General features: G+C 36.6%; 2 protein-coding genes across 2 annotated transcripts; both read right to left on the bottom strand.

Annotated features, from left to right (window-relative positions):
* Positions 1 to 59: 59 nt before the first annotated feature.
* Positions 60 to 14,453, bottom strand: Dhc62B (Dynein heavy chain at 62B). Its single transcript, XM_076617824.1, is given in 28 exon segments — positions 60 to 410; positions 487 to 750; positions 830 to 1,235; positions 1,320 to 1,566; positions 1,689 to 1,846; positions 1,949 to 2,415; positions 2,497 to 2,850; positions 2,925 to 3,670; positions 3,758 to 4,253; positions 4,311 to 4,607; positions 4,700 to 4,953; positions 5,045 to 5,331; positions 5,439 to 6,040; positions 6,126 to 9,306; positions 9,363 to 9,907; positions 9,987 to 10,104; positions 10,183 to 10,394; positions 10,454 to 10,615; positions 10,685 to 10,970; positions 11,083 to 11,237; positions 11,308 to 11,401; positions 11,476 to 11,856; positions 11,947 to 12,220; positions 12,360 to 12,570; positions 12,669 to 13,067; positions 13,246 to 13,492; positions 13,636 to 14,012; positions 14,091 to 14,453. Coding segments are annotated over 28 exon segments (11,934 nt in total).
* A 960-nt stretch (positions 14,454 to 15,413) lies between these two features.
* On the bottom strand, positions 15,414 to 20,772 carry muskelin (muskelin 1). Its single transcript, XM_033350991.2, has 12 exons — positions 20,501 to 20,772; positions 20,211 to 20,280; positions 19,884 to 20,026; positions 19,597 to 19,801; positions 19,303 to 19,495; positions 18,989 to 19,224; positions 18,647 to 18,927; positions 18,410 to 18,581; positions 18,138 to 18,338; positions 17,848 to 18,039; positions 17,528 to 17,770; positions 15,414 to 17,437 (listed from the first exon to the last, which is right to left on the bottom strand). The coding sequence occupies exons 1-12, from the start codon at positions 20,587 to 20,589 to the stop codon at positions 17,195 to 17,197; spliced, it is 2,268 nt and encodes a 755-aa protein (XP_033206882.1). The 5' UTR covers positions 20,590 to 20,772; the 3' UTR covers positions 15,414 to 17,194.
* Positions 20,773 to 20,779: the final 7 nt, after the last annotated feature.

Genomic DNA, 20,779 nt, shown 5'->3' with positions numbered 1-20,779 from the left:
TTGTAATTAACTAGCTAAAAAATACAAGTTTAGCGATAAAGATCACTATGAGAGATTGTTTAATTGTCGAGTTGACAAAGGAGAGCCAGTCCTCTTTTAATCCAATGACTAACAGGATAGTTCGTATTTAAGAGGATCGATAACACGTAATTAGTTGAATGTCCGGTCGTCTTAAGAACACCAAAACGCGCGGAAGTTATGTAAACAGGACATTCGTATCGCTCTCCTACATGAATGGAATCCACTACTTTTGGTTTCATCCAAATGATTGGCATAGGCTCCCAAAGAACTTTTGGATAACTTTCAGCGAGTAGCATGCTTTGTATATCCCATCTTGCGCCGGCCAAATACATTCCGTAAACGTAAACGCCATCAATTGGGGATGTATGTAATTCATACGTAGGAAGTACCTAGAACAAATGACGATGGAAATACTTAACATCCTCCTCACCGCGATAAAAGATATGTTTGTAACTATCGTAAAACCTCGAAATCAAAATCAATTCTATCGATGGGTATCTTGTATTTTCTCGCGAAATTTTGCGTTGTTGCCGTAAGGAAAGCATGTACAAACGAGAATCCAGATATCCAAAACGTTTTCGGTTTATCCTGTATTAACCATTTTTGAAAAAAGCTTAACCGGTCAAGAAAATCGTTGATAAAGTTTGGCAATGGTTTCAAAGTTGGATAAGCACATGCTTGTACCCAAGATGGTGGAATTCTTGCGCTTAATATATGACTAGCTAGAATCTATAATTATATTTCATATTTTATTTATCGCCAAATATACAATATTATAGTTGTATAATGCCATTGGATTCCATAATACCTCTAACGCAGGAGTCATCACTATTAATCCTTTTACCGCCTTTTCTAGCATATCGAGAGATTCCCGAATCTCATGTAAAAGTATATTATACCTTATCAATTCTTGTATCAAAACGGTATTCATGGATTCCATGTACATAATAGGATATTGTTTTTGCGCTTCTTCGATATCAAACAATTCAGGCATTCTGTTATAAATATCATCTTTTATGTTCAATAACATTTCGTCTTGCTTAGTAGTATCGCCTATCGTCACTGTTCCTTGAACTAACATCATGGACTCAAAGAATTCATTCGACAATTCAAGATCCCGCGTAATCCCTGCGTTCATATGCAATCCAAGTACTTCTGGCGGTGGATTTAAAGGAATTCCTTGAATTTGTTTTATATAATCTTCGTATTCGTGCCTACGTGCATGTAAAACGGCACGTTAATCTTTCTCTCTTTTTACTCTACGGCGATAAAAGCCTGAGCAAAAATAATAGAAATACTTCTTTGGTAAAGTGTATTCAGATCCAATATCCGCGAAGGCATAATTCGGGTCCGTAATTACATTCTGATTATAAAAATCTTGTAATATCGTGTTTAGACATCGTCGATCTCTATCATCCGTGACTCGACCACCGTAATTACATTCACCGGTTAGATATATAATAGCTTTAAAAGGAACATCTTCGTAGTCATTTATGTATAGATGAAGTTGTTGGGCTGATATTTGAAGGTCTGATTCGTTAAAACCTGTGCATGTAATTATCTTATACAGTTTTTCTCATTGCAAGCATTTAGGTATGATGCTATTGAGTTTAGGAACATGAAAGGAAAAGTTAAAGTAAAAAAATAGAAAAAGGCGTTTGACGGACCGTATTTTATGTTCCAACCCTGAGCGCCGTAATTTCGTCTTTCCTGTATTACAGCATGAAAGAAGCATAAGGCATATAGCAACTTCGAGTACGCTCTCTTTTTATTGGGTTCCGTATCAAATAAATCCATGGTTTTGGTAGCTTCTGCTTTGTAGGACCTAGTGGTTGAATCGAGCATTCCTTTATTTATTCGTTTCATTTGTGGACGTTTGAAACATAGATAGTTAATGGATTATGTTTAAATAGTTTGTTAAATTCACCTCATAATATTGTTCTGCAATCCAGTTGGAGGTTCGTTTGTCATTTTGACACCATTTTGTAGGATTGTAATTGGAAAGTGAGTGGCAGGATAGCTAGTAAGCCATAGACGAAAGTTGCTGTGTGTATTCGAAGGATCGAAGTGTTCGCAGATATCTTCCAACATAGGCATCCAAGAGGCAGCTAAGTGACAATTTTGCAGGCACACCCACTCGCCATCGTTTTGTCCTTGTCTTATCAACTTCTGAGCGATCGGCCCTTGACCTTGACCGAGGGAAATCGAACGAAATCTTTCATGGAAGTTCATGTTCTCTGCGAATATCGTAAGCGCTTCCATTGGATCCGAGCCCGGAGATAAAATAAAGATCAATGGTATTAGAGAACTTGATTCTGCGAACGATTTGGAGATGTCAAAGGGTGGCGGTAACACAAACTTCAAACCAATTCCAGCTTCGACGAATCGTTGTATCTAGAACGTTTTAGTGTTTTCGCATTAAGTATAAGAGGATAAATAAAAGGACGAAGGGGGATAATGGTCTGTGTGTTTTACCATGATCATCACTTTGTCTGTTCTGATCATTCTTGTGACGATCAATTTCTGAAAAGGCGTTAAATTCTTTTCCCATGGGTCTGGTATCGGTGAGTTTTCCGGATTCGATAAATCGTAATACTGCTTCCATCTGTTTAAATTGCGGATAAAGTTTGATTGAAAATTGGCGAAGCTAGGTAATATATGAACTCTGCAAATTTCTCCCCAAGATTTAAGTGGAAGCCAGTTAGACGCTGGATTGTCTGGTATCGCAGCCAATGCGACGCCTCCAGATAGAAAGAATGTCATTTCTTCTCTCGTGATCATGTTCTCCGATATTAGAATTGTCGTATATAAGACAAACGAATACAAAATCTGATCGGGGAGATGACACATATCAAAATTTTCAACTCAATTATATCGTAAGAAAGTATAGTATGTAAGTTTACCTTGTCTTTTTCAAATAAAGATCTACAGACATTTTGGTACAAGTTGTAAGTAAAAGTTTCTCGCAGAAACGCGAGTCTTCTTTCGAGAATTTTACTTTTGTTCGCAGTATCGATGGAATTGATGTATAAGTTGATAAACCAAGTCAAAGAATATTGATACATAGGATCGATATTGGGTAGATCGGTGATCGTATAATAGAGAGCGGAACTATGTCTTGCGATGGGCTTATAATTTTGTCGGAATTCTTCGATTTGTGCCTCCGTTTTCTTCGCGGCAGCTTGCTTCTTAAATATATCGATAGAGAGAATTTTGGACGAGTCTAAAATTTCTATGGCTTCCTCGTCCTCCAATATGCTAGCTCCTGACGCCGATAAAGTTTTCAAAATATTATCCTCCACTTGTTGCAAAGCTTGTCTATTAGCGGCACTTTGGACGATTAAATATTCTCGCTTCTCCTGCAAATCGGGTCTCTCCTTTGCAACCACAATACCTAACAACTGATCTTCCAAAGCACCGATCGTTAACGCGAAATTGATCACGGTTACTTTGTTGAAAATTTCTGGTAGATAATGCGGATTGCGTAGTTTCGTCGTAATATACAGTCTAAACCTCAAACTGTATTCAATTGACTTTTCACCAAGCGTGATATACCACAAGGCACCCATTTTATATATCGCCTTTGTTAATATCGGATCAAGAGGCGGTGGCAAGTCTTCAAGAACGTTCTCTATTAATACTGGTTTTCCTAAACGCAGGTGCATAAAGTAACAGTAAGAATGAATTGTGACGATATATTTGTCAAATAATACATATACATATGTACATATATTACCATACTCTAGTGCTTGTTCTATGATGTTCATGTAATCCTTATCCGTTATCTTGATGATTTCAAGTTCGTTTTGCTTCTCCATGTTACGAATCCATTTATTCGCTTGACTCTGAGGATCAACGAACAAACTCCACCTCTTTGAATTATCCATGATAATGGCGTTCTCGGTGGAGAACGAGTCTCGAGGTAGCCCAAATATATTCCAAGAATTGATCTTTATCTCGGTGCCGAGTACTTCAACGAAATCGTAACTTTTCGAGCATGGGATATTCAAACTGTTAACATAGACTATCCACTTTTCCAAGTTTTCGATACGGTAGTTAGACGTGAACGGTCCTAGATACGCTATCATGCCACAGGAAATTAAAATATCTCCTGGCAAAGTATCGTAAGAACTTTGTAAATTCGCTGCTGCGATCATCCAACGATTTTTTTCTCCTCCCAAGCCGCTAATTAATTTTTCCGCACGAATCAACTTATTTCTGCAGTTTGTCACCTATGGAATTGCAATTAGCATTTAGCATAATATACGACCCGTTTATGCCTCTGTTACCTCGTTTTCCAACTCGATCTTCTTGGCGAGAGTTACATTTAAACGTTCGTTAAGAAGTTCTAATCTTTCGGTCAATTCGGCCAGCATTTCGCGTCTCTCGTTCAAAAATTTAACAGTATTTTCGTAATCTCGTTGCGCGCCTTCCAACTTCGCTCTTTTCGGTCCAACTACTTTGATCACTTCGTCGTATAAAACCATCGCTCTCACCCATTTGCAGAGACCTTCGGCAGCCGATGATGCCCTAGCTACAATCTTCGGTTCGAAGTTCTTATCGGTCATGTACGTCGTTTTGATTTCCTGTATTTGCCAAGGTTCTTTTTATGAGTCAAGCTTATCATATTTACGCAAACAAGCTGCTATGGAGAATAAACAGTAACTGACAATATGACCTGCATTATGTGCGGTGGAATGTTATCTTTATCGTACTGCCGTAAAGTCTCCAAAAATTTCATGTCACCTAATAAACGTTTGCTTGGAGTCCAGTAATCGAGTACCTTTTTACCGCTAACTGGATCTTCAACTCTGAGAGGGGGTATGCTTAACATCACGCATACCGCAGCCATTACGAGTTTCACCCCGGCTGGAGGACTTCTCATTGTCCTTACAACCGTTATGTCTGCTGGCTTTAGAGTATTTAGAGCGGCTACGAACATGTAAAATGTAAAGTGACTAAAATCTATGAAAAGCGTAACCGCGCGCAAGATGCTTACGAGTATATATATATATCTATGTACCTATTGCATCTTCTAGAGCTGGCAAAGCCTGCGCTAAATCCGCCTCGCATTCTGTCTTCAAATTTCTCGCTATTTCGGCCTGTACATTCGCTACATCTTCGTCTCTCTTTACCATGATTCTTGCCTTTTCCACGCTGATATTCTCGGTTTCAATTCTCTTCATAGTATCGGCCGTCTCCTTGGCAGACGCTTCAAGTTGAGGCCGTAATTCCGAAAGCGTTACTCTCATTCGACCAATTTGTTCGGCCGCGTATTCTAATTTATCCAATCCGCTGATATATCTATCTCTGCGATACGCAAGAAGAAAGTATAAGATATAAGAGAAAGAAAGAGTGGGTAGTCTTAAATTTGCATTCTTTTTCAGTTTCGCTGAATATTTATTCCGAACGCGTACCTCGCGAGAATAAGTGCTTCTTGTTTCTCTTTCATCAGTTCTGCATAAGTTCGTATGAGATCGAGAAATCCAGCTGTTGTGATGTAAGTTTGCCTACCCGTGGCATTGTAAAATCGTGTGCTAATATCTTTGGCGCAAACGTGAAAAAATTTACACGCGATCACTGCGTTGAACTTCACTTGTTCATCGATATCGATCGCAGTGGTGCTGCGTAGAGCTACTTGTTCGAGAGCATCCTCTGGCCATACATCGAACCAATCTATCGTGCAACAATTCACGAGACTCGGATAAAGTCGAAGTCTAATTCTGAAGGTGTCCCCGATGGGACTGAAGCATAGCATTATGTGTAACTTCTCTTTGCAACGATTCACGAAGAAGGCAAGGATCGAGAGTACCGATATGTCTAAATTTCGATCACCACCCTGAGCTGGTAACCGTGCCATTTCAATAATTTCCTGTCTTTCCTCGATAGTAAATAGATTTGGCACCTCGCCTGAATTTAACAAACTGTCGATGTCGTTCAGGAAAATTTCACTTTTAATTTGTCCTTCGGTGAGTAAGAACACGAAATCTTTGCCTGCGCCGCCGGAATTCATGAGCACCTAAACCATGCAAATATAACACATGCGTTTATCAAGTTATTATCAGGATTCCATTTAATTATCTCATTTCGATTAAAGAACGAACCTTCTTTATATCGTCCCGCCATTCTTGTATGCCATATGCGCTACCGATCTCTGGCTGGAAAATACCGAGACCGGTCATATTGGAGGCTAATCTTGTCAACGATTGTCTACCGGATCCACCTACGCCAACCATTAGTAAACTGCCACAAGGAATTACCAATATGCGGCAGACTTTCGCGAGATGTTCCAAAGCGTAACGAAACAAAACGATATCCATCTTGTGCCTGTGTGTAAGATTGTATTCCTCGAGACAAGAAATTGCTACTTCCGAATATTCCTCCATCGATTTTACTTCCTCGTAACGACGATCGCTCGGAATCGTATCTATATCCATGAAGGTACCAAATACGAGACTCCGTAGACTTTGCTCCGTTAACTGGTCGTTAAATTTTGGTAAATAATCAAACACCATGTCGAACGACTCTCTCAGATTGCTTCCAACTACTTCTTTGATCTTTAAAAACAACCATTGTCGGTCGTTTGTGTCGATTAGACGATCGCCAAAGACCCTTAGAGTTTCATGAACCCACAATTTTGTGAAATCCGATTTCGAATTCACGGACTCTTCGTTGATCATCGTGCAACCAGTTATCACCCGAGAAAAGTCACGTAAGTTGAAGAGATAATGAGACTTCGCTGGTGTCGGTCTGAGTTCTTTCTGAGCGTCCTGGAAAATGTTCATAGTCGCGTTTACAATCTCCATGATGGTCGGCATAACAGCTGTGGTGAAACCATTCCGTTGCAATCCGATAAACGCGATATTTGTAAAAATTCTGATGATAGTATCCTCGGTAAAGTTGTCGATGCTAAACAGGTTGAAATGCCTCAGGAATCTTTGGTATAATTCTTGTCTACTACCGCCTGGCGGGGCCATCGCGCAGATGAACATCGTATCGTATATATAAATTATTTCCGGTTGCTTTAGGTCAAACCAAATTTTATGATCGAAAAATTGCCGGAGCAGCTCGATCGGCGGTTGGGCACCGAACGTTTCTTTCGCAGGCATGTTGACATCATCGATAAATACGATGCAGTGTGTGCCCGACAAAGGACCAAATTGATTCCTGCGTCTCTTGTATAATTTTAACACGATCAGCTCCTGCGTCTGTGCAGCCGTAATATGCGGAGTGAATGTAACGAAATTTGGTAGATATTCTTGTTCGCTTAACTTGTTCATGATCAAATCTTTGATGTAGAAACTTTTTCCGGTCCCTGTCTCTCCATACAATAAAAAACGTTTACGGTGATTAACGTGCTTTAAAAACAGATTTTGATATTTTACTGTGTCGATGGTAGGAATCATTAATTGGACGATGCTTCCGGTATCCGAATACTCTTCTTGCCTTGCCAGGTCTGAGAAACGTCTCCACGCTCCTCGTCCTCGATACGTGTAAAAGCAATCGTGAATCAATTCATCTGTTGGGATAGAGATCAGGGATTCGATGAGAAATTCGGGAAGCGGGTGTTCCTTCTGTTCGTTCTTCCAGAAAGTCAAATAAAACGCGTTGAATTTGACGCGGGATGCGTAATCTAACGTACCGGCGGCTCCCCAAACTATCGAAGTTAGTATAGATGCCTGTAGCCAAGGTACAATGAATTGATCGTACGTTTTTGGATTCTGTTCTACCGCGTCTTCCATCAACATTTCGAAAAGAGTCATCGTCGATACAACCTCGTGAATTTGACCAGCACTGATGGTTTTGCGGCAGGATTTTCGAATAAATTCCAAACATGGGTCCACCAACCAATTGAACAGTTCCTGAATATTTTTCTCTTGACCTTCCTTCCACGCGGGATTCAGTTTATTTATCCAAGATTGAACGAATGGCTGCCAGCCAAGAACGCGCGGCTCTACGTATATCATTCCACAACGGGACACTGTGGCGGGCGATGCGTGTGCAAGATCCATCACTTCGAAGATCATGGACATCACGTTGGACATTTGTATTATTTCACCGGACGTTAGGCAAAGTTTTTTATTGTCGTCGAGAACGGTATTCAGGTTCTCGATCCACAGTGCATCGACCGGTCCGTCGAAAATAATCCATTTTCTATCCGGTGAGTCTTCGGCGGCATACGTTCGAAATATAACAGCGCATACACCGTCCGTCCATTCGGAAGAAACCGGATCGAAACATCCGTACAGCTGTCCTAACGTTATAGACTTTGGATTAATCGTATAATATTTCGTCGTCGCTCCGTTCTCGTCGCCCCGTTCGTGCATTAAAGTTAGAGCATCGGCCAAGGTATGGAGAACCGAGGTCTTCCCACCGAATGGTTCTCCAACGAGCATAAATCCGTGACGAACGATCATCATTTCGAACGTTTGTATGATTTTTAGGAGAAAACCATCCACTGGTTGCAAGTTATATTTGTCAGCAACCTCGTAAACAGCTCTTAAAAGTACTTCGTAACTTGGAGATGGAAGTTCCAATCCAGGAAACAGATCGGATACGATACCTTGGAAAAGTGGAACATCGTGAGCCAAGAACTTTGGTAAATTCACATCGATCACGGATCTAAGCAGAAGCATGGACTCATCCTCGTCTGGAAATTGTAGTTTAATGTTTTGCGCGGCTGTTAAGACTGTTTTCACAGCTCGCATGCCATAATCGTAGTGAGATTGCGTGGACAGTTGCTCGGAGCATAACTTGTACGTCGTCACGATTTTCGTAGAGAGTTCTCGAGCGCTACTAAATCCAGAGGAGTAAAGAAATATTTCAGCGATCATAGCGTAATCCGGTACCATCATTGCTACAGTTCTGAATAGAACTTTCAGATTGTCTGGCAACTCTGTACGACCTGCGTAGCCAGGGTTCATTGTGATGCAAACGTAAACGGCAGGATTTAACCTCAATTCGGTGCCCTCGAAGACAAACGTTTCCAATTTAGCTCGTACTGCCTGGGTGATGGAAAGCATTTGCTGTGCAACTACAGATAATACTTCTAGTTCGATCCTGTTAAACTCATCGAAACAAGACCATGCTCCGCACGAAGCAAGACCTTTGAAGAACTTTCCCATGTTTTTATAATCGAGACCTTCGGAGCAATTGAAAACTACGCATTGTATCGCTATAGCTCTGCTTAAATCTTTCGTCGTTTCCGTTTTACCGGTACCAGCTGGACCTTCCGGTGCACCGTTCAAGTGTAACGAGTATGCACCGATTAAAGTGCGGTAACACCTATGGAGTAGAGTCCCGTTAAATTTGTTCCGACAATTCAACACCTTCTTTCTTACCTATCTGTCAGAGGAGTGATAACGAGGCGAGGACAATTTCCAATGTATTCGTATGCGTAAGCCACAGCTGTATATATAATTCTAACAAACACATCATCTTCCCAATAGTAGCGCAATTGCGCTAACCAATCAAAATCCGTTTCGTTTATGATTTTCTTGTCGATCAATGATTTTACCACATCCATAGCATGCACGTCCAGAGTAATAAGAGCATTCAACGTAGTTCTATTTTGCTTCGATAATTGTCCTAAGGATGGTACGTTTTATTTAATAACAGCAAATGCTTTAAGCGAACCATGTGTACCTCTGACTAACTCAACCATCTCTAAGATTTGAGATCTAAGTTTAGTATGCAGTGTTTCCATTGTCGAAGGAATATGGGTCATGAGACTATTTTGAACTTCCATACTCCAGTAAATTTGAGAAACGCATAGGACGACCATACCAGGCCATATACATACCCATATGACCCGTTTATTAACTTCATAATCAAGGTAGCTCATAAGGATTTCATGCCTTACAGATATTGACATTTGTTCTTCGACCTATAACCTCGAGACAGGTTGCATACCGTTGTATATTCGATTCGAATTTTGTTCCTGTAAATATGTTGTGATCGCATACTTGAATAAGCCATCGTTCTACGCAGCCTCTTGCGGCAATGGTTGAAATTTTTTCTTGCATTCTAACTTCTTCATAATCTTCGCTAAACATCGAACATATTTCCATATCTTCGTCAAATCTATCGTATTATACTTTATTAGAAAATCGAAATTGTTATCGCGTTCCTAACCATTAACATCCAACGAGGATAGTTTACCGCAGCTTATTTATCCCTTCGAATAATTTTCGAAGATGGGGTTGGACTCGAAAGGGTTCTTTTGTTTCAGACAGTATTTCTAACATATCGTCGTTACTCAGAAAGAAAAATCTTGGGAAGAAAAGTCTCTTCTTCTCTAAGTAGTTTAGTACTCCATCATTTACCTTTTCCATTAATTCATTAGCCTCCTGCATGATTTCTAGAAGACCCACCTGTGTAAATAGTCCCGTTACTTTAACGTTACGATTACTACAACGATTCAAAAACTTACGGAACCGGCAGTTTCTCGTACACGAGGATCCTTTGCAACGCCGCTCATTGCGCTACGAAATATTCTATCGACTTGAGAGAACAGTACTTCTTCATCGGGCAACTGTGCTACAATATCTTTACTTGAGAAGATGGGTAACAAATACATCCATTGTACTTGAACCTAATGTAGAAATGTAAAAATTATATCTACAAACGTAAAGGGAATATGCCGTGAAGCTTCTGAAAGTACTTTGGTCCATTCTTCGATCGTTGACTGTATTCGAAGTAGAAGAAAGTAAAAATTTTTAACTTCTTCCTCGATAAGTTTGACAAACGCGGAACCTCGCATTGTTTGAGTTTTTATAATATGTTCCTCCAATAGAGCATAAATATCATCTAATTGCGTCAAGATGTTTACTCCTGAGTCTTTATAAAGCGAAATGGTAAATAGTACATCGTCCCATTCGCCGATCATTTTTGCTAATAATTCCTCAAGCATAAGTTGTTTCGTTGCGCTTATACTTATCGTTTCGTACCTTGATCGAATATAAACTTAAATCAACTGTCTGTTGTATAAAACAGAGTGGAAAATATCTAATTTATAATACGTTAGAGAAAAAAGCATGAAAGTAATAAAAATTCTGTTACTTTTCCAAGTCTTCCATTAAATTCATATTTATAATTTTTCGAAATATTGTTCCGGCATCAGGAGTAAGATCGAAACCGGCTATAGCCGACATTTCGTCCCAATGGATTTGCCGGATCGCGGGATTTCGAAAAACAGCTAGCAACGGTATATATTGCTGCGTTAAGAATAATGGCAGTAAGAAAATATTCTTGACAAACAGCTGGCTATCGTGTCTTAAAAATCACCTTGAACCACTTGATATCTTCGATAAGCTGATGACAAAGCTTTAAGGGCGCCGGCTGTTGAAAAGGGTCCGGTTCGTCTGGCGATCCCTTGAAACTAACGAAAATATCGCGATCCCTTAACACTCGATATCTTTATTAACTAAATACGTTCGATATTGTATCCATTACCTATGCGGGTAATTCATTGCGATTTCTAACTTTATTCTTGTTTTGTACTGTTTACTGATTTTGTTAAAATTAGTAAAATAATCAGTTGCCTTATTTTCGATATCGTTTGAATCCAAGTACTCAAACGGACCATCTAACCAAACATCTCGATGTCTTTGCCACTGATAGCCACGATAAATTAATTCATAATATGGCATTATATTGTCTTTCAATTCATTGATTCGTGGATATTGCGAGAGAGGATATTTGAAAAGTTTCTCCTCGTCGTTGATGCATGTTATTCTCTCATCCATACGATCTAAATCACGCGCAAACTTTCGCATATATTCTATATAATCTCGTATTCGATTTGCGTCATCCATATCGTTCATAATTTGCAATCTAAAATCAGCAAAATAATGATACAATATTATAATATATATTACAAGAGATTCAAAATTGTCAAGCAATTCTCCTATCATAGGGGTTTACCTAGGAAACATGTTTTCTACATCCGCGTTTAAATCTTCGATTCTTTTCTGAAGTTTCTCCTCTAATTCAAATTTAATTTGCTCATACGCTGCGCTATTCTGTTCGAATACCGGTCTTATCCGCTTTAACCAATGAATAGTGGTGTTATTTAATTCGATATGATCTTTGGTTAATGCTGTCATCCCGATTAACGACGCCATCATGCGCAACGATAAAGTAATTTTTTCTTCTAACGATCTCATTAACGTTGATGCAGCAATTAACATATATTCACCTGAAAGGAAATTATATCACTTAATTCCTTTCTGTCTGGTACATTTACAAATTTTCTTCTATTTCTACCTAACCCCAATCCAATAGATTTTTTACTTAAAAAATCTTCTTATTTAAAAACGTTTATTTAAGAAATTTACCTAATTCGAGTAATTCTTTAGTAGTATGAGGAATGTTCAAAGCACGTTCTCTGATCATTTCGAACGTATCGCAAATTTCAAGATTGTAATTTCGATGGGTTTCGACCAACTTCTCGATAATTAGCCTACGTACTTCTTCCGTATAATAAAGAAGTCCTGCTTTTGCTGCGACTTGATGAATTATTCCGATCGAAAAATATTCGTGATCCGGCTGGAATAAAACTAGATTTCGTGAACTCCCATTACTTTCTTCCAAATTAAGTAAATGTTGTGTCATATGTGTATCTATGTATGTGCATAATAGTGTACCATGCCATTTATTTCTCGAATGAATTGGTTAAAATCTTCAACTTTGGATACACATTCTTGAAACGTGCGTCCCGTCCTAACGTAAGCAACGATATTTTTGTGCGTTTCTGGATCGAAAACAACTTGAAATTTATTAGACAATTCTTCAATGTAACTATTGAAAGGTTGAAAAGTATCTTGTAAAGTCTCTGCGAGACGTCGATGCGTTTCTTCTAGATATAGTTCTGGTAATACAGCTTTAATGTTCTCGCACTGAATCTTTACACCGACCCAAGAATCCAGTGGCGGTAATTGTTGACCGACATGACTAATTTGATCAACTATGCTATGAAATGCGTGACATATCTCACGCATCGTCGGACTAAGAAATAGCTTGTTGTTCTCGCATTTTAATTGTAACTGCAGGGCAAAAATATCAATGAATATTTCTTCGACTCATTGCCAATTGCATATTTGAATAATGATCTTCAATCATACTTTACGAAGTTAGCAGCAGTAGTTGTCTTTGAACGATTTATCGATCGATACCAATCGATCGAACGATAAAAATTCGAAATATTCAAATAAATTGTTGTACCTTGAATAAAGGCACCGATTGTTTGTCTTTTAAAACTTGAAGCAAGTATTCAATAGTGTTTATCATGCGCGTGACCACTTGAAGCGCGAGCAAATTATTAGCGCAATTGAGAAAGTCTGGCAAAGAGGGTTGAGGCACGTCGTAAATGTAGCGGGGTTGAGAAATTAATCGCACGATGTCGCTGTAATAGGTACTACTGATCATCAGCGCGCCTTTTTTCGTATCGTTTTCCACCAAATCCAAGAACCTACGATTGTCCGTTACGAAAGGCTATTAACGTTCATTGGTTAAGTTTTATTCGATATACGCTAACGTGTGTGGGATAAGAACGGAACGCTGTTCAGTTCGGGTATTAATTTTTAAAAACTATACAATCATTACATATATCACCTGTTGAAATCAAGATAATCAAAATCCAATCGATATCGGCCAAAATTACAAATCCACTCTGGCATTAAGATATGAGCTTTTGCAACAATGTTCCTCATCAATTTATGAGGTAAATAATACTTTTTTCTAATTGCGCATCGATGTTTTAAATACTTTGAATAAAATTCTGTCCGTCCAGCGAGTTTGTACGGAGGAATTTGTTCTAAATCTACATTACACACATCTTGACATTCGATCGCTACTACTCTTTTCACAGCTAAATCGTGCATCGCTTCGTAATAACGTATCTTCGTTTCGAGCATTTGTTCCTCGAAAATATTCGCGTACTTGTATCGTAACCCAGCCGATATTAAACTTCGTATGGTCTCTTCCTGTTCCTAAACGTTGAATCATGCAACGATACGTTACGTTTATTATACGTTAGAAACGACATAATGCATTTTGAAATTACGTACAGGTAACAGGGTATTTGCGGGTAAGTTATTTGCAAACTCTTTCATCTTCGCGAAGTAGAAACTCTGAGGCCGTTCCAGTTGGCATTCGTTAATAACCTGACAATTACTTTCCTTCCTTTCATGACGAATCTTTGACTTCGTTGCCATTAATTCCAATACCTTTCGCGCATCTCCGCTCTCGTCATTGATCTTTCGAACGATAATCAACTTTTCATTTTCGCTCGTTTTTAGAAAAATAGATCGATATACCTTTCGAAGTTTAATTGCATTTTTAGACAACTGCTCCATATCGCAGCGAAATTTGGTGTCAGATGTTGCAGTTACTTCGCATATTATTCTTTCCTCTTCTTCTGCGTCTGGCATCTTTAACTTTTTCTCTGGGTCGTTTGTTTCTATTATTTTTTTATTTTTGAATAAATTTCCCTTTTGTGCTCGCATCCGCGCGAGAATGGGTTATGAAACCGTAGAATTGAAAATCGACGTTGAATATCGCCACTTGTTTTTGAACTTGCCGGAAGTTATTTATCGCAAATTATAAGTGCTCGTGTAGCGATTCAAATTATTACGCTTAAGTAATTCTTGCAAAAAGTTCACCTTTTTTATTTCATATGTACACATATGTGACACGAGTTCGTTTTTATCTTACAATTAGTACTGTTTAAAAAACAATAACGATTTCAAATAAATGCACGTAATCATTGGCAATGAAATGATTATATTTAAATGTAGGAAAAAGAAAAATAGAACAGATGATCGAAGATAAGAAACAAGTAAAAGGTGCTTTTTGAAAATGAAATTTGAAGATCAAACTATCCACGTGTTATATATTATATTATATACTTTGTTCGAATAGTAGAATAAAAATACATGTTGAAAATAATATGTTCTCATTAGTAAAGATATGCTAAAAAAGAAGGCAAAATTTTTGGATATCTCTCTGTTTAGTAGGTATTCCGCCCATAAATTTACAAAAGACATTTGAATGAGGGCTTCCCACTAATCTTTGTCTATACCACGTGTTGACGGTTTGATCCTCTAAAATTCTCAAATAACTGTCTTTCTTTCGAGTAAAGGAAACGTCGAATTATCACTAGAAACGGATAGGGTATACGAACAAGATGAAACCAGAAAAATTACATGACAATATGATTATGATTCTTAATCATTATAAATTATACTTTTATCGTTTCATCTGTAAATATCGAGTGGCGATTATTTTTTTTTTCCCCCCATAATCGTATATTAGTTGACTAGAACTTCAAATATCACGTCTTTAGAATTCTACTCAACGTTCTTGTCGAATTTTATAATAAAACGATCAGATAAAATCCTGAGACAAATCTGATATTTACTATCTTGATATATATGCATAACATCGTGGAAGTAATGTTTTTCATTTGTTGAACGTATATACGCAACGTACCTTCGAATACCAACGTAACTTTCACGATCGCGTATAAAATAGATTTCGACGATAGCTGATAAACATCGAAGATACTTGTACTGCGCATACATACCAGAGTCACGCTTAACTAAACCAATAATTATAACAGATTACCGGGCAAAAATTATTTTATCCTGTTTTCGTTGAAAATCGCAGAGAAAGATTGATAGCAATGAAATATTTTTAAAAAAATTTCGCATCTTTTCTCCTTGTTATGTTATTCTAATGTTCGTCGTATAGATCCACTACTTCTTATCCTATAACCGAATTGTACAATCGTTTCATTCTCTAGCGCACAAAGTTATATACAAAGATACGCTTAAGAGAAATACCTTCTCGTACATGTATCTCGAATAATTAATAACGTTCGCTATAATCACATTTTCGCTGTTCGTATCTTATAATGCTACAAATAATTGCTCAGACAAATACACCGATAAAGCAATGCTATGTACAAGATGTTCCGCGCATGTCATTGAATAACATTTATAATACAAAAAGATTAACAATAATGGTGGCTTTAGCTATTACTTCCTATGGTCATAGAATATATACAAGATCGCGAAAACAAAGGTAATGCTTTTTATACCAATTCTATCACAAGCAAATATGCTGACGCGTCTTCTTCGTGATAACTGATTATTTAAATAGCGATGTAGCAATAATACAAACATAGAGTATAATAAAACATATTGCAGATATACATAGTATGCATAGAAAGCTCCATGCTTTATAACAGTTTACTATTATGTACTAAGCTTTATAACATTTATCGCGAAGTATGTATAGTAAATTCTTATTATGAATATAAATGGTAATGCTAGTTTGACCTATTTCGCATGATGTACAGATGATGCTTCGATAACAATACATTGTATAAAATATTTTAAATGGCGAACAAAGCGAAGCCATAAAAATAGAAGAATATATATTTTTTAATGCGTCGCCTATTTGTTGCACTTATGTTGCAATTTCTCATTAACGTTACAACGTTTAACGAGTTTTCGTTCGAGTTTGTAAAGCATCCCTTCAGTATATACACATTGGATAAAAAAGAAATTTAAAAAATAGTCAATTTTTAATTGCTTTAAGAATGATAGTTGTTTGTAGACACATGGTTAATATATATCGACAAGATAATTCCGATTTGTTAATAGTGAGAACCGATTTGAACAATGTGTAACAGTACTTGGGTGAATAATTATGATACTTATTAATCGCATTCTATGAAATAAACTTAACAAATAAATCTAACAAATTTACATGTAACAAAAACAACTAGAACAATCCAATGTAAACGAAAACTCAATAAGAAAAAAATGTAAAGGATAAATTTTTGTTTTAATTTAACTCCTCGCTTAAGTGCATCGCGGTGAAATATATATCGACATATGCTTTTTTCTTTTTTCCTTTCCAAAAAAGTTATCCTTTATGTAAAAGAAATAAAGTTGTGTATTTATATGTTAGGGGAAGGCTGCATGCTTTATGAGAATTCTTTTCCTTTTAAAATGATACAAAGAATTACGCTATAAAAATAACGTTCCTCTTTTAAAGATAAAATTCGTTTGATATCATAGTAAATGTCTTTACACGAAAATGAAAGGAATCTCTCTGCTTTACATTTCGAAATATCCTTAATTAAATTTTAATTATTGTTGGATCACAATGGTAAAAGATCGATCAAATTAGCACGGGGTTGTGTCGATGACTCAGGAAAAAATTCTGTCAGTTTATCGTATAATTCAGTTCTCAAACTATGAATATCGCGCGTAGTCGAATAACATAACGACGATGTATCCATGTTAATTAAATTTCCTAATACGGCGTCTGAACTATTTGAATTTGTGGCTTCTCCTAACAAGGAGTTTTGTTCTCTGAATAGAAGGGATGTTAACAATTGAAACTGTAACGAAGAAATGCATACATTTGAAAAGGCAACATTGGCAAGGAGTATTCAGTATTCATTCGTTACTGATTAAAAAAATGCTACTACCTCTTTCGTTTGTTCCACATCGTTATGATCAATTATTTCCGATACTTTGGTCTGTAAATATTCGAGTGCTTCGACGCTATTGTTCAAAGCTAGCTCTTTGAATTTGTGCTTTCTAATAAGTAGTTTGCATCTCTTTAGGATTTGTTCATGAGACGGTCTGCATAATTTTAATTGCCAAAAATCATCGAGACGTAAATTTGGAAGACAGGACCTACCAGGGTTCCCTCCAAATAAAAAGTGAACCTAATAATATATTACGTAACGTTATTGTTGTATACTGCACAAACATAATAATTTCTTATAAATAATATACAACAAACCTTCTTTACGTGATCATAAACCAATTGATGTGCATATCGTGGACATGGTTCATAATCTTGCATTTTACTCCAATATTTCTCTCCAACATTGTCATTTCGATAAATGCAAGACCATTTATTGTTCTTAATACTGTACACCCAAAAAGAATTTTGAACACTATCAAATCTTTTACCTTTGTCTTTACTTAAACCCTGAATAAATAGGAATAGAAAAGAATTCAAATACTACTGTTAATGAGTATTGTTTGTATTAAGGATATGATTAACAAAAATAATTATATGATACAAACCGATAAAACATATATTTCTCCCAATTCAGGGTCAATAGTGGCTCTTTGCGTAAATCCAGCCGCCGGAACATGATTTGAATCTTTAGCACCGAAATCGTTAAATATGTGTTCAATGTGATTTGTATCAACTTCGTACGTAAAAAAATCGCTAAGATCCTCTTTACCTCTCTGACCTGCGAAAATATATAATCTCCGCAATCCCTGTAAGAGGATGAAATTTTTCAATTATATTACATCCATAATATACATCGTACGATATTATGCATACATACAGGATGAAACAACATAGAATGACCAGCTCTAGATCTAATAGTTGGTGCATTAGGACATGGTTTTGCAATGTCACAGGCAAGTTTGTTCCAGGTACCAGTTGGTACATGATAAGAATACAATCCAGAAAAAGTGGGTTCAGTCGAACTTGACATCATAACGTGATCTTCGGAACTGTAGATTATAAATGAACATATTAGAGCACCAACTGATACAGTTGCAGCTATTGTTTTACTTACCATGTTGGGGATACAAGAACACGACCGCCAAATATGTAAATTGTCCGTTTTTCAACATCCATAGACATTTGATGATCGAAAATTAATTGAGGTCCTCCTACAGCGAACGTATCTTCTGATATTTGTGTCCATTTGTTCGATTCAATATCATATACAAAAAAATCACTCTTCAAATTTTCTGGCGTTCTATATTCTGCATCCAAGTATTTACCAAGAGTAAACAGTTGCCTGCGATCTGGGTCAAGGCACATTTTATGGCAAGATCTTGCGCTTGGACCACCCTATAATTTAACATTTAAATTCTCTATCGAGAATAATATATATTTTCTTTTGACAACTTACCACAGCTTCTGTATCTTTACATATAATGGTCCATCTGTTAGAAGCTATATTATACACCCACAAATCTGAAAGGTCTTGATTGCCATCCCACCCCCCAAAAAGATATAGAAGTTCTGCAATTGGATCAAGGACCATTTGGTGGCCTCCTCTCATTCCTGGTTTACCATCATTGAATGATAACTTAGTCCAAACTGCTCTATAAGTCTGAGCATTGATATAGTCATTTAAAAGACCCACTGTATTATAAATCATATTACTTTCTAAGATTGTGTCAGAATAATATAAAACAATAAATAAAGGAGAAAAATACTCACTCATTACAGCATTACTTATGAAGCATTCAGCTTGTAAGTGGTCACCTTTTATAACCAATAAATCATATAATCTGGTCAATGTAGGGTCTTCAAGTGGAACACCAGTAACTCTTTGCAATGTTTCTACAATTTCAGACTGCTCTAGCTTTCTAAAGTGTTTCATACACAGTCTTATAACTTCTTTTTGGCGATACTGTAATATATTCGTACAGAACAAGTATGTAGAATACTTAAAATATAAACATATTGTCATAAGAGACATTGTCATTTAGTTAAATATTGTTATATATTTACCGCATTAAACCATTCGATACTAGGTTTTACGATGTTAACATCATCAGTACCAGTTAGTTGTACATGCCAAATAGAGAAATTAAAACTAGGACCCCACGATTGCAATGGAACAATCTTTATATACCTAACTGGAAAATAATTTTCTTCATTTCCTAACATATGCTTCAAATCAAAAGTTTCTGATATTGAATCATTTCTTAAACCACTGAAAGAGATAGTAAACAATAGATTAACAATATATAAATACACCTAAAATTATTCCTTTCTATTGCAAGTTCAATACTTACTTTTCTAGAAGTTCCATCATGTTTTGTGGCTCTAAACTGCCATATATCTTGAACTTTTTTATGTTACATACATGTGTTTTCTCGTATTTACCAAATGTAATTGTTTTCACAATCGAGGGAAATCGCAATTTCAATATAAGAAACTGAAAAATCCAAATTATCTATTGTACACATTTATTATGAAATATTAGTTTCAGCGACATAAAATAACGAATATTTTTTTGACGTAATTAAAGAAAGACTCGTAATTTGAATATCTCTATAAATTTCGCAACAATGTTTTCAATCTTTTGATTATAAATCGTGTTATTTTTAAGCAATGTTTACCTGTGGATAAGTGTCAATATCGGAAGACCAGCGCGATGTCTGATCTGATGGTTTATCTACAAGGATATTTCTAAAAAAAGAAAAAGAAAATATTATTTTAATACTTGGCGAAAAATCCGGCGTAATTAATGCAAATATTCATTTCATAATTTCACATATAGTGGTTCTTATCGTTCAACATAACCGTCGTTTTAGGTTAGAGAATCATTACCATGTAATAACTGATTTTTGTTTTGTAATTACAAAATGTATTCAAAGGAAAATCGTTTAAATACTAGTAAAGTGCTTACTCTGGCACATAGCATGAGGAAAAACTGGAGCATTTATAAATTTTGAACTCCAAAACTTTTTGAAAATTGCTACTCTCCTTGGACGCCATGTTACACAAATGACATAAGCTTTAACACTAAATACATATGTGTACCATTTTTATAGATACATATCTAAGGACGAGTGCTGTATGAAAACATGACCCGGTGAACGATTTAATGTCCTTAATGTACAATTTAATTTTGCAGTTAATTGTAATTAAATTTCATTTAAATAAATTTCAGTTGAAATTTTTAATA

Source organism: Bombus vancouverensis, chromosome 4 (genome assembly GCF_051014615.1).
Source record: "Bombus vancouverensis nearcticus chromosome 4, iyBomVanc1_principal, whole genome shotgun sequence".
Classification (NCBI taxonomy): Eukaryota; Metazoa; Arthropoda; class Insecta; order Hymenoptera; family Apidae; genus Bombus; species Bombus vancouverensis.
The sequence above is the reverse complement of the archived record's forward strand: the minus strand, read 5'-3'. Positions and strand labels throughout refer to the sequence as shown.

Bases quoted from the DNA above. Each gene is read 5' to 3' on its own strand.
- muskelin (XM_033350991.2), bottom strand. From the start codon at position 20,589: ATGGCGTCCAAGGAGAGTAGCAATTTTCAAAAAGTTTTGGAGTTCAAA. The intron at 20,027-20,210 runs GTAAACATTGCT...TGGATTTTTCAG, and splicing joins ATATTGACACTTATCCACAG to TTTCTTATATTGAAATTGCG. The intron at 19,225-19,302 runs GTGAGTATTTTT...TTTATAATACAG, and splicing joins CATAAGTAATGCTGTAATGA to TGGGTCTTTTAAATGACTAT.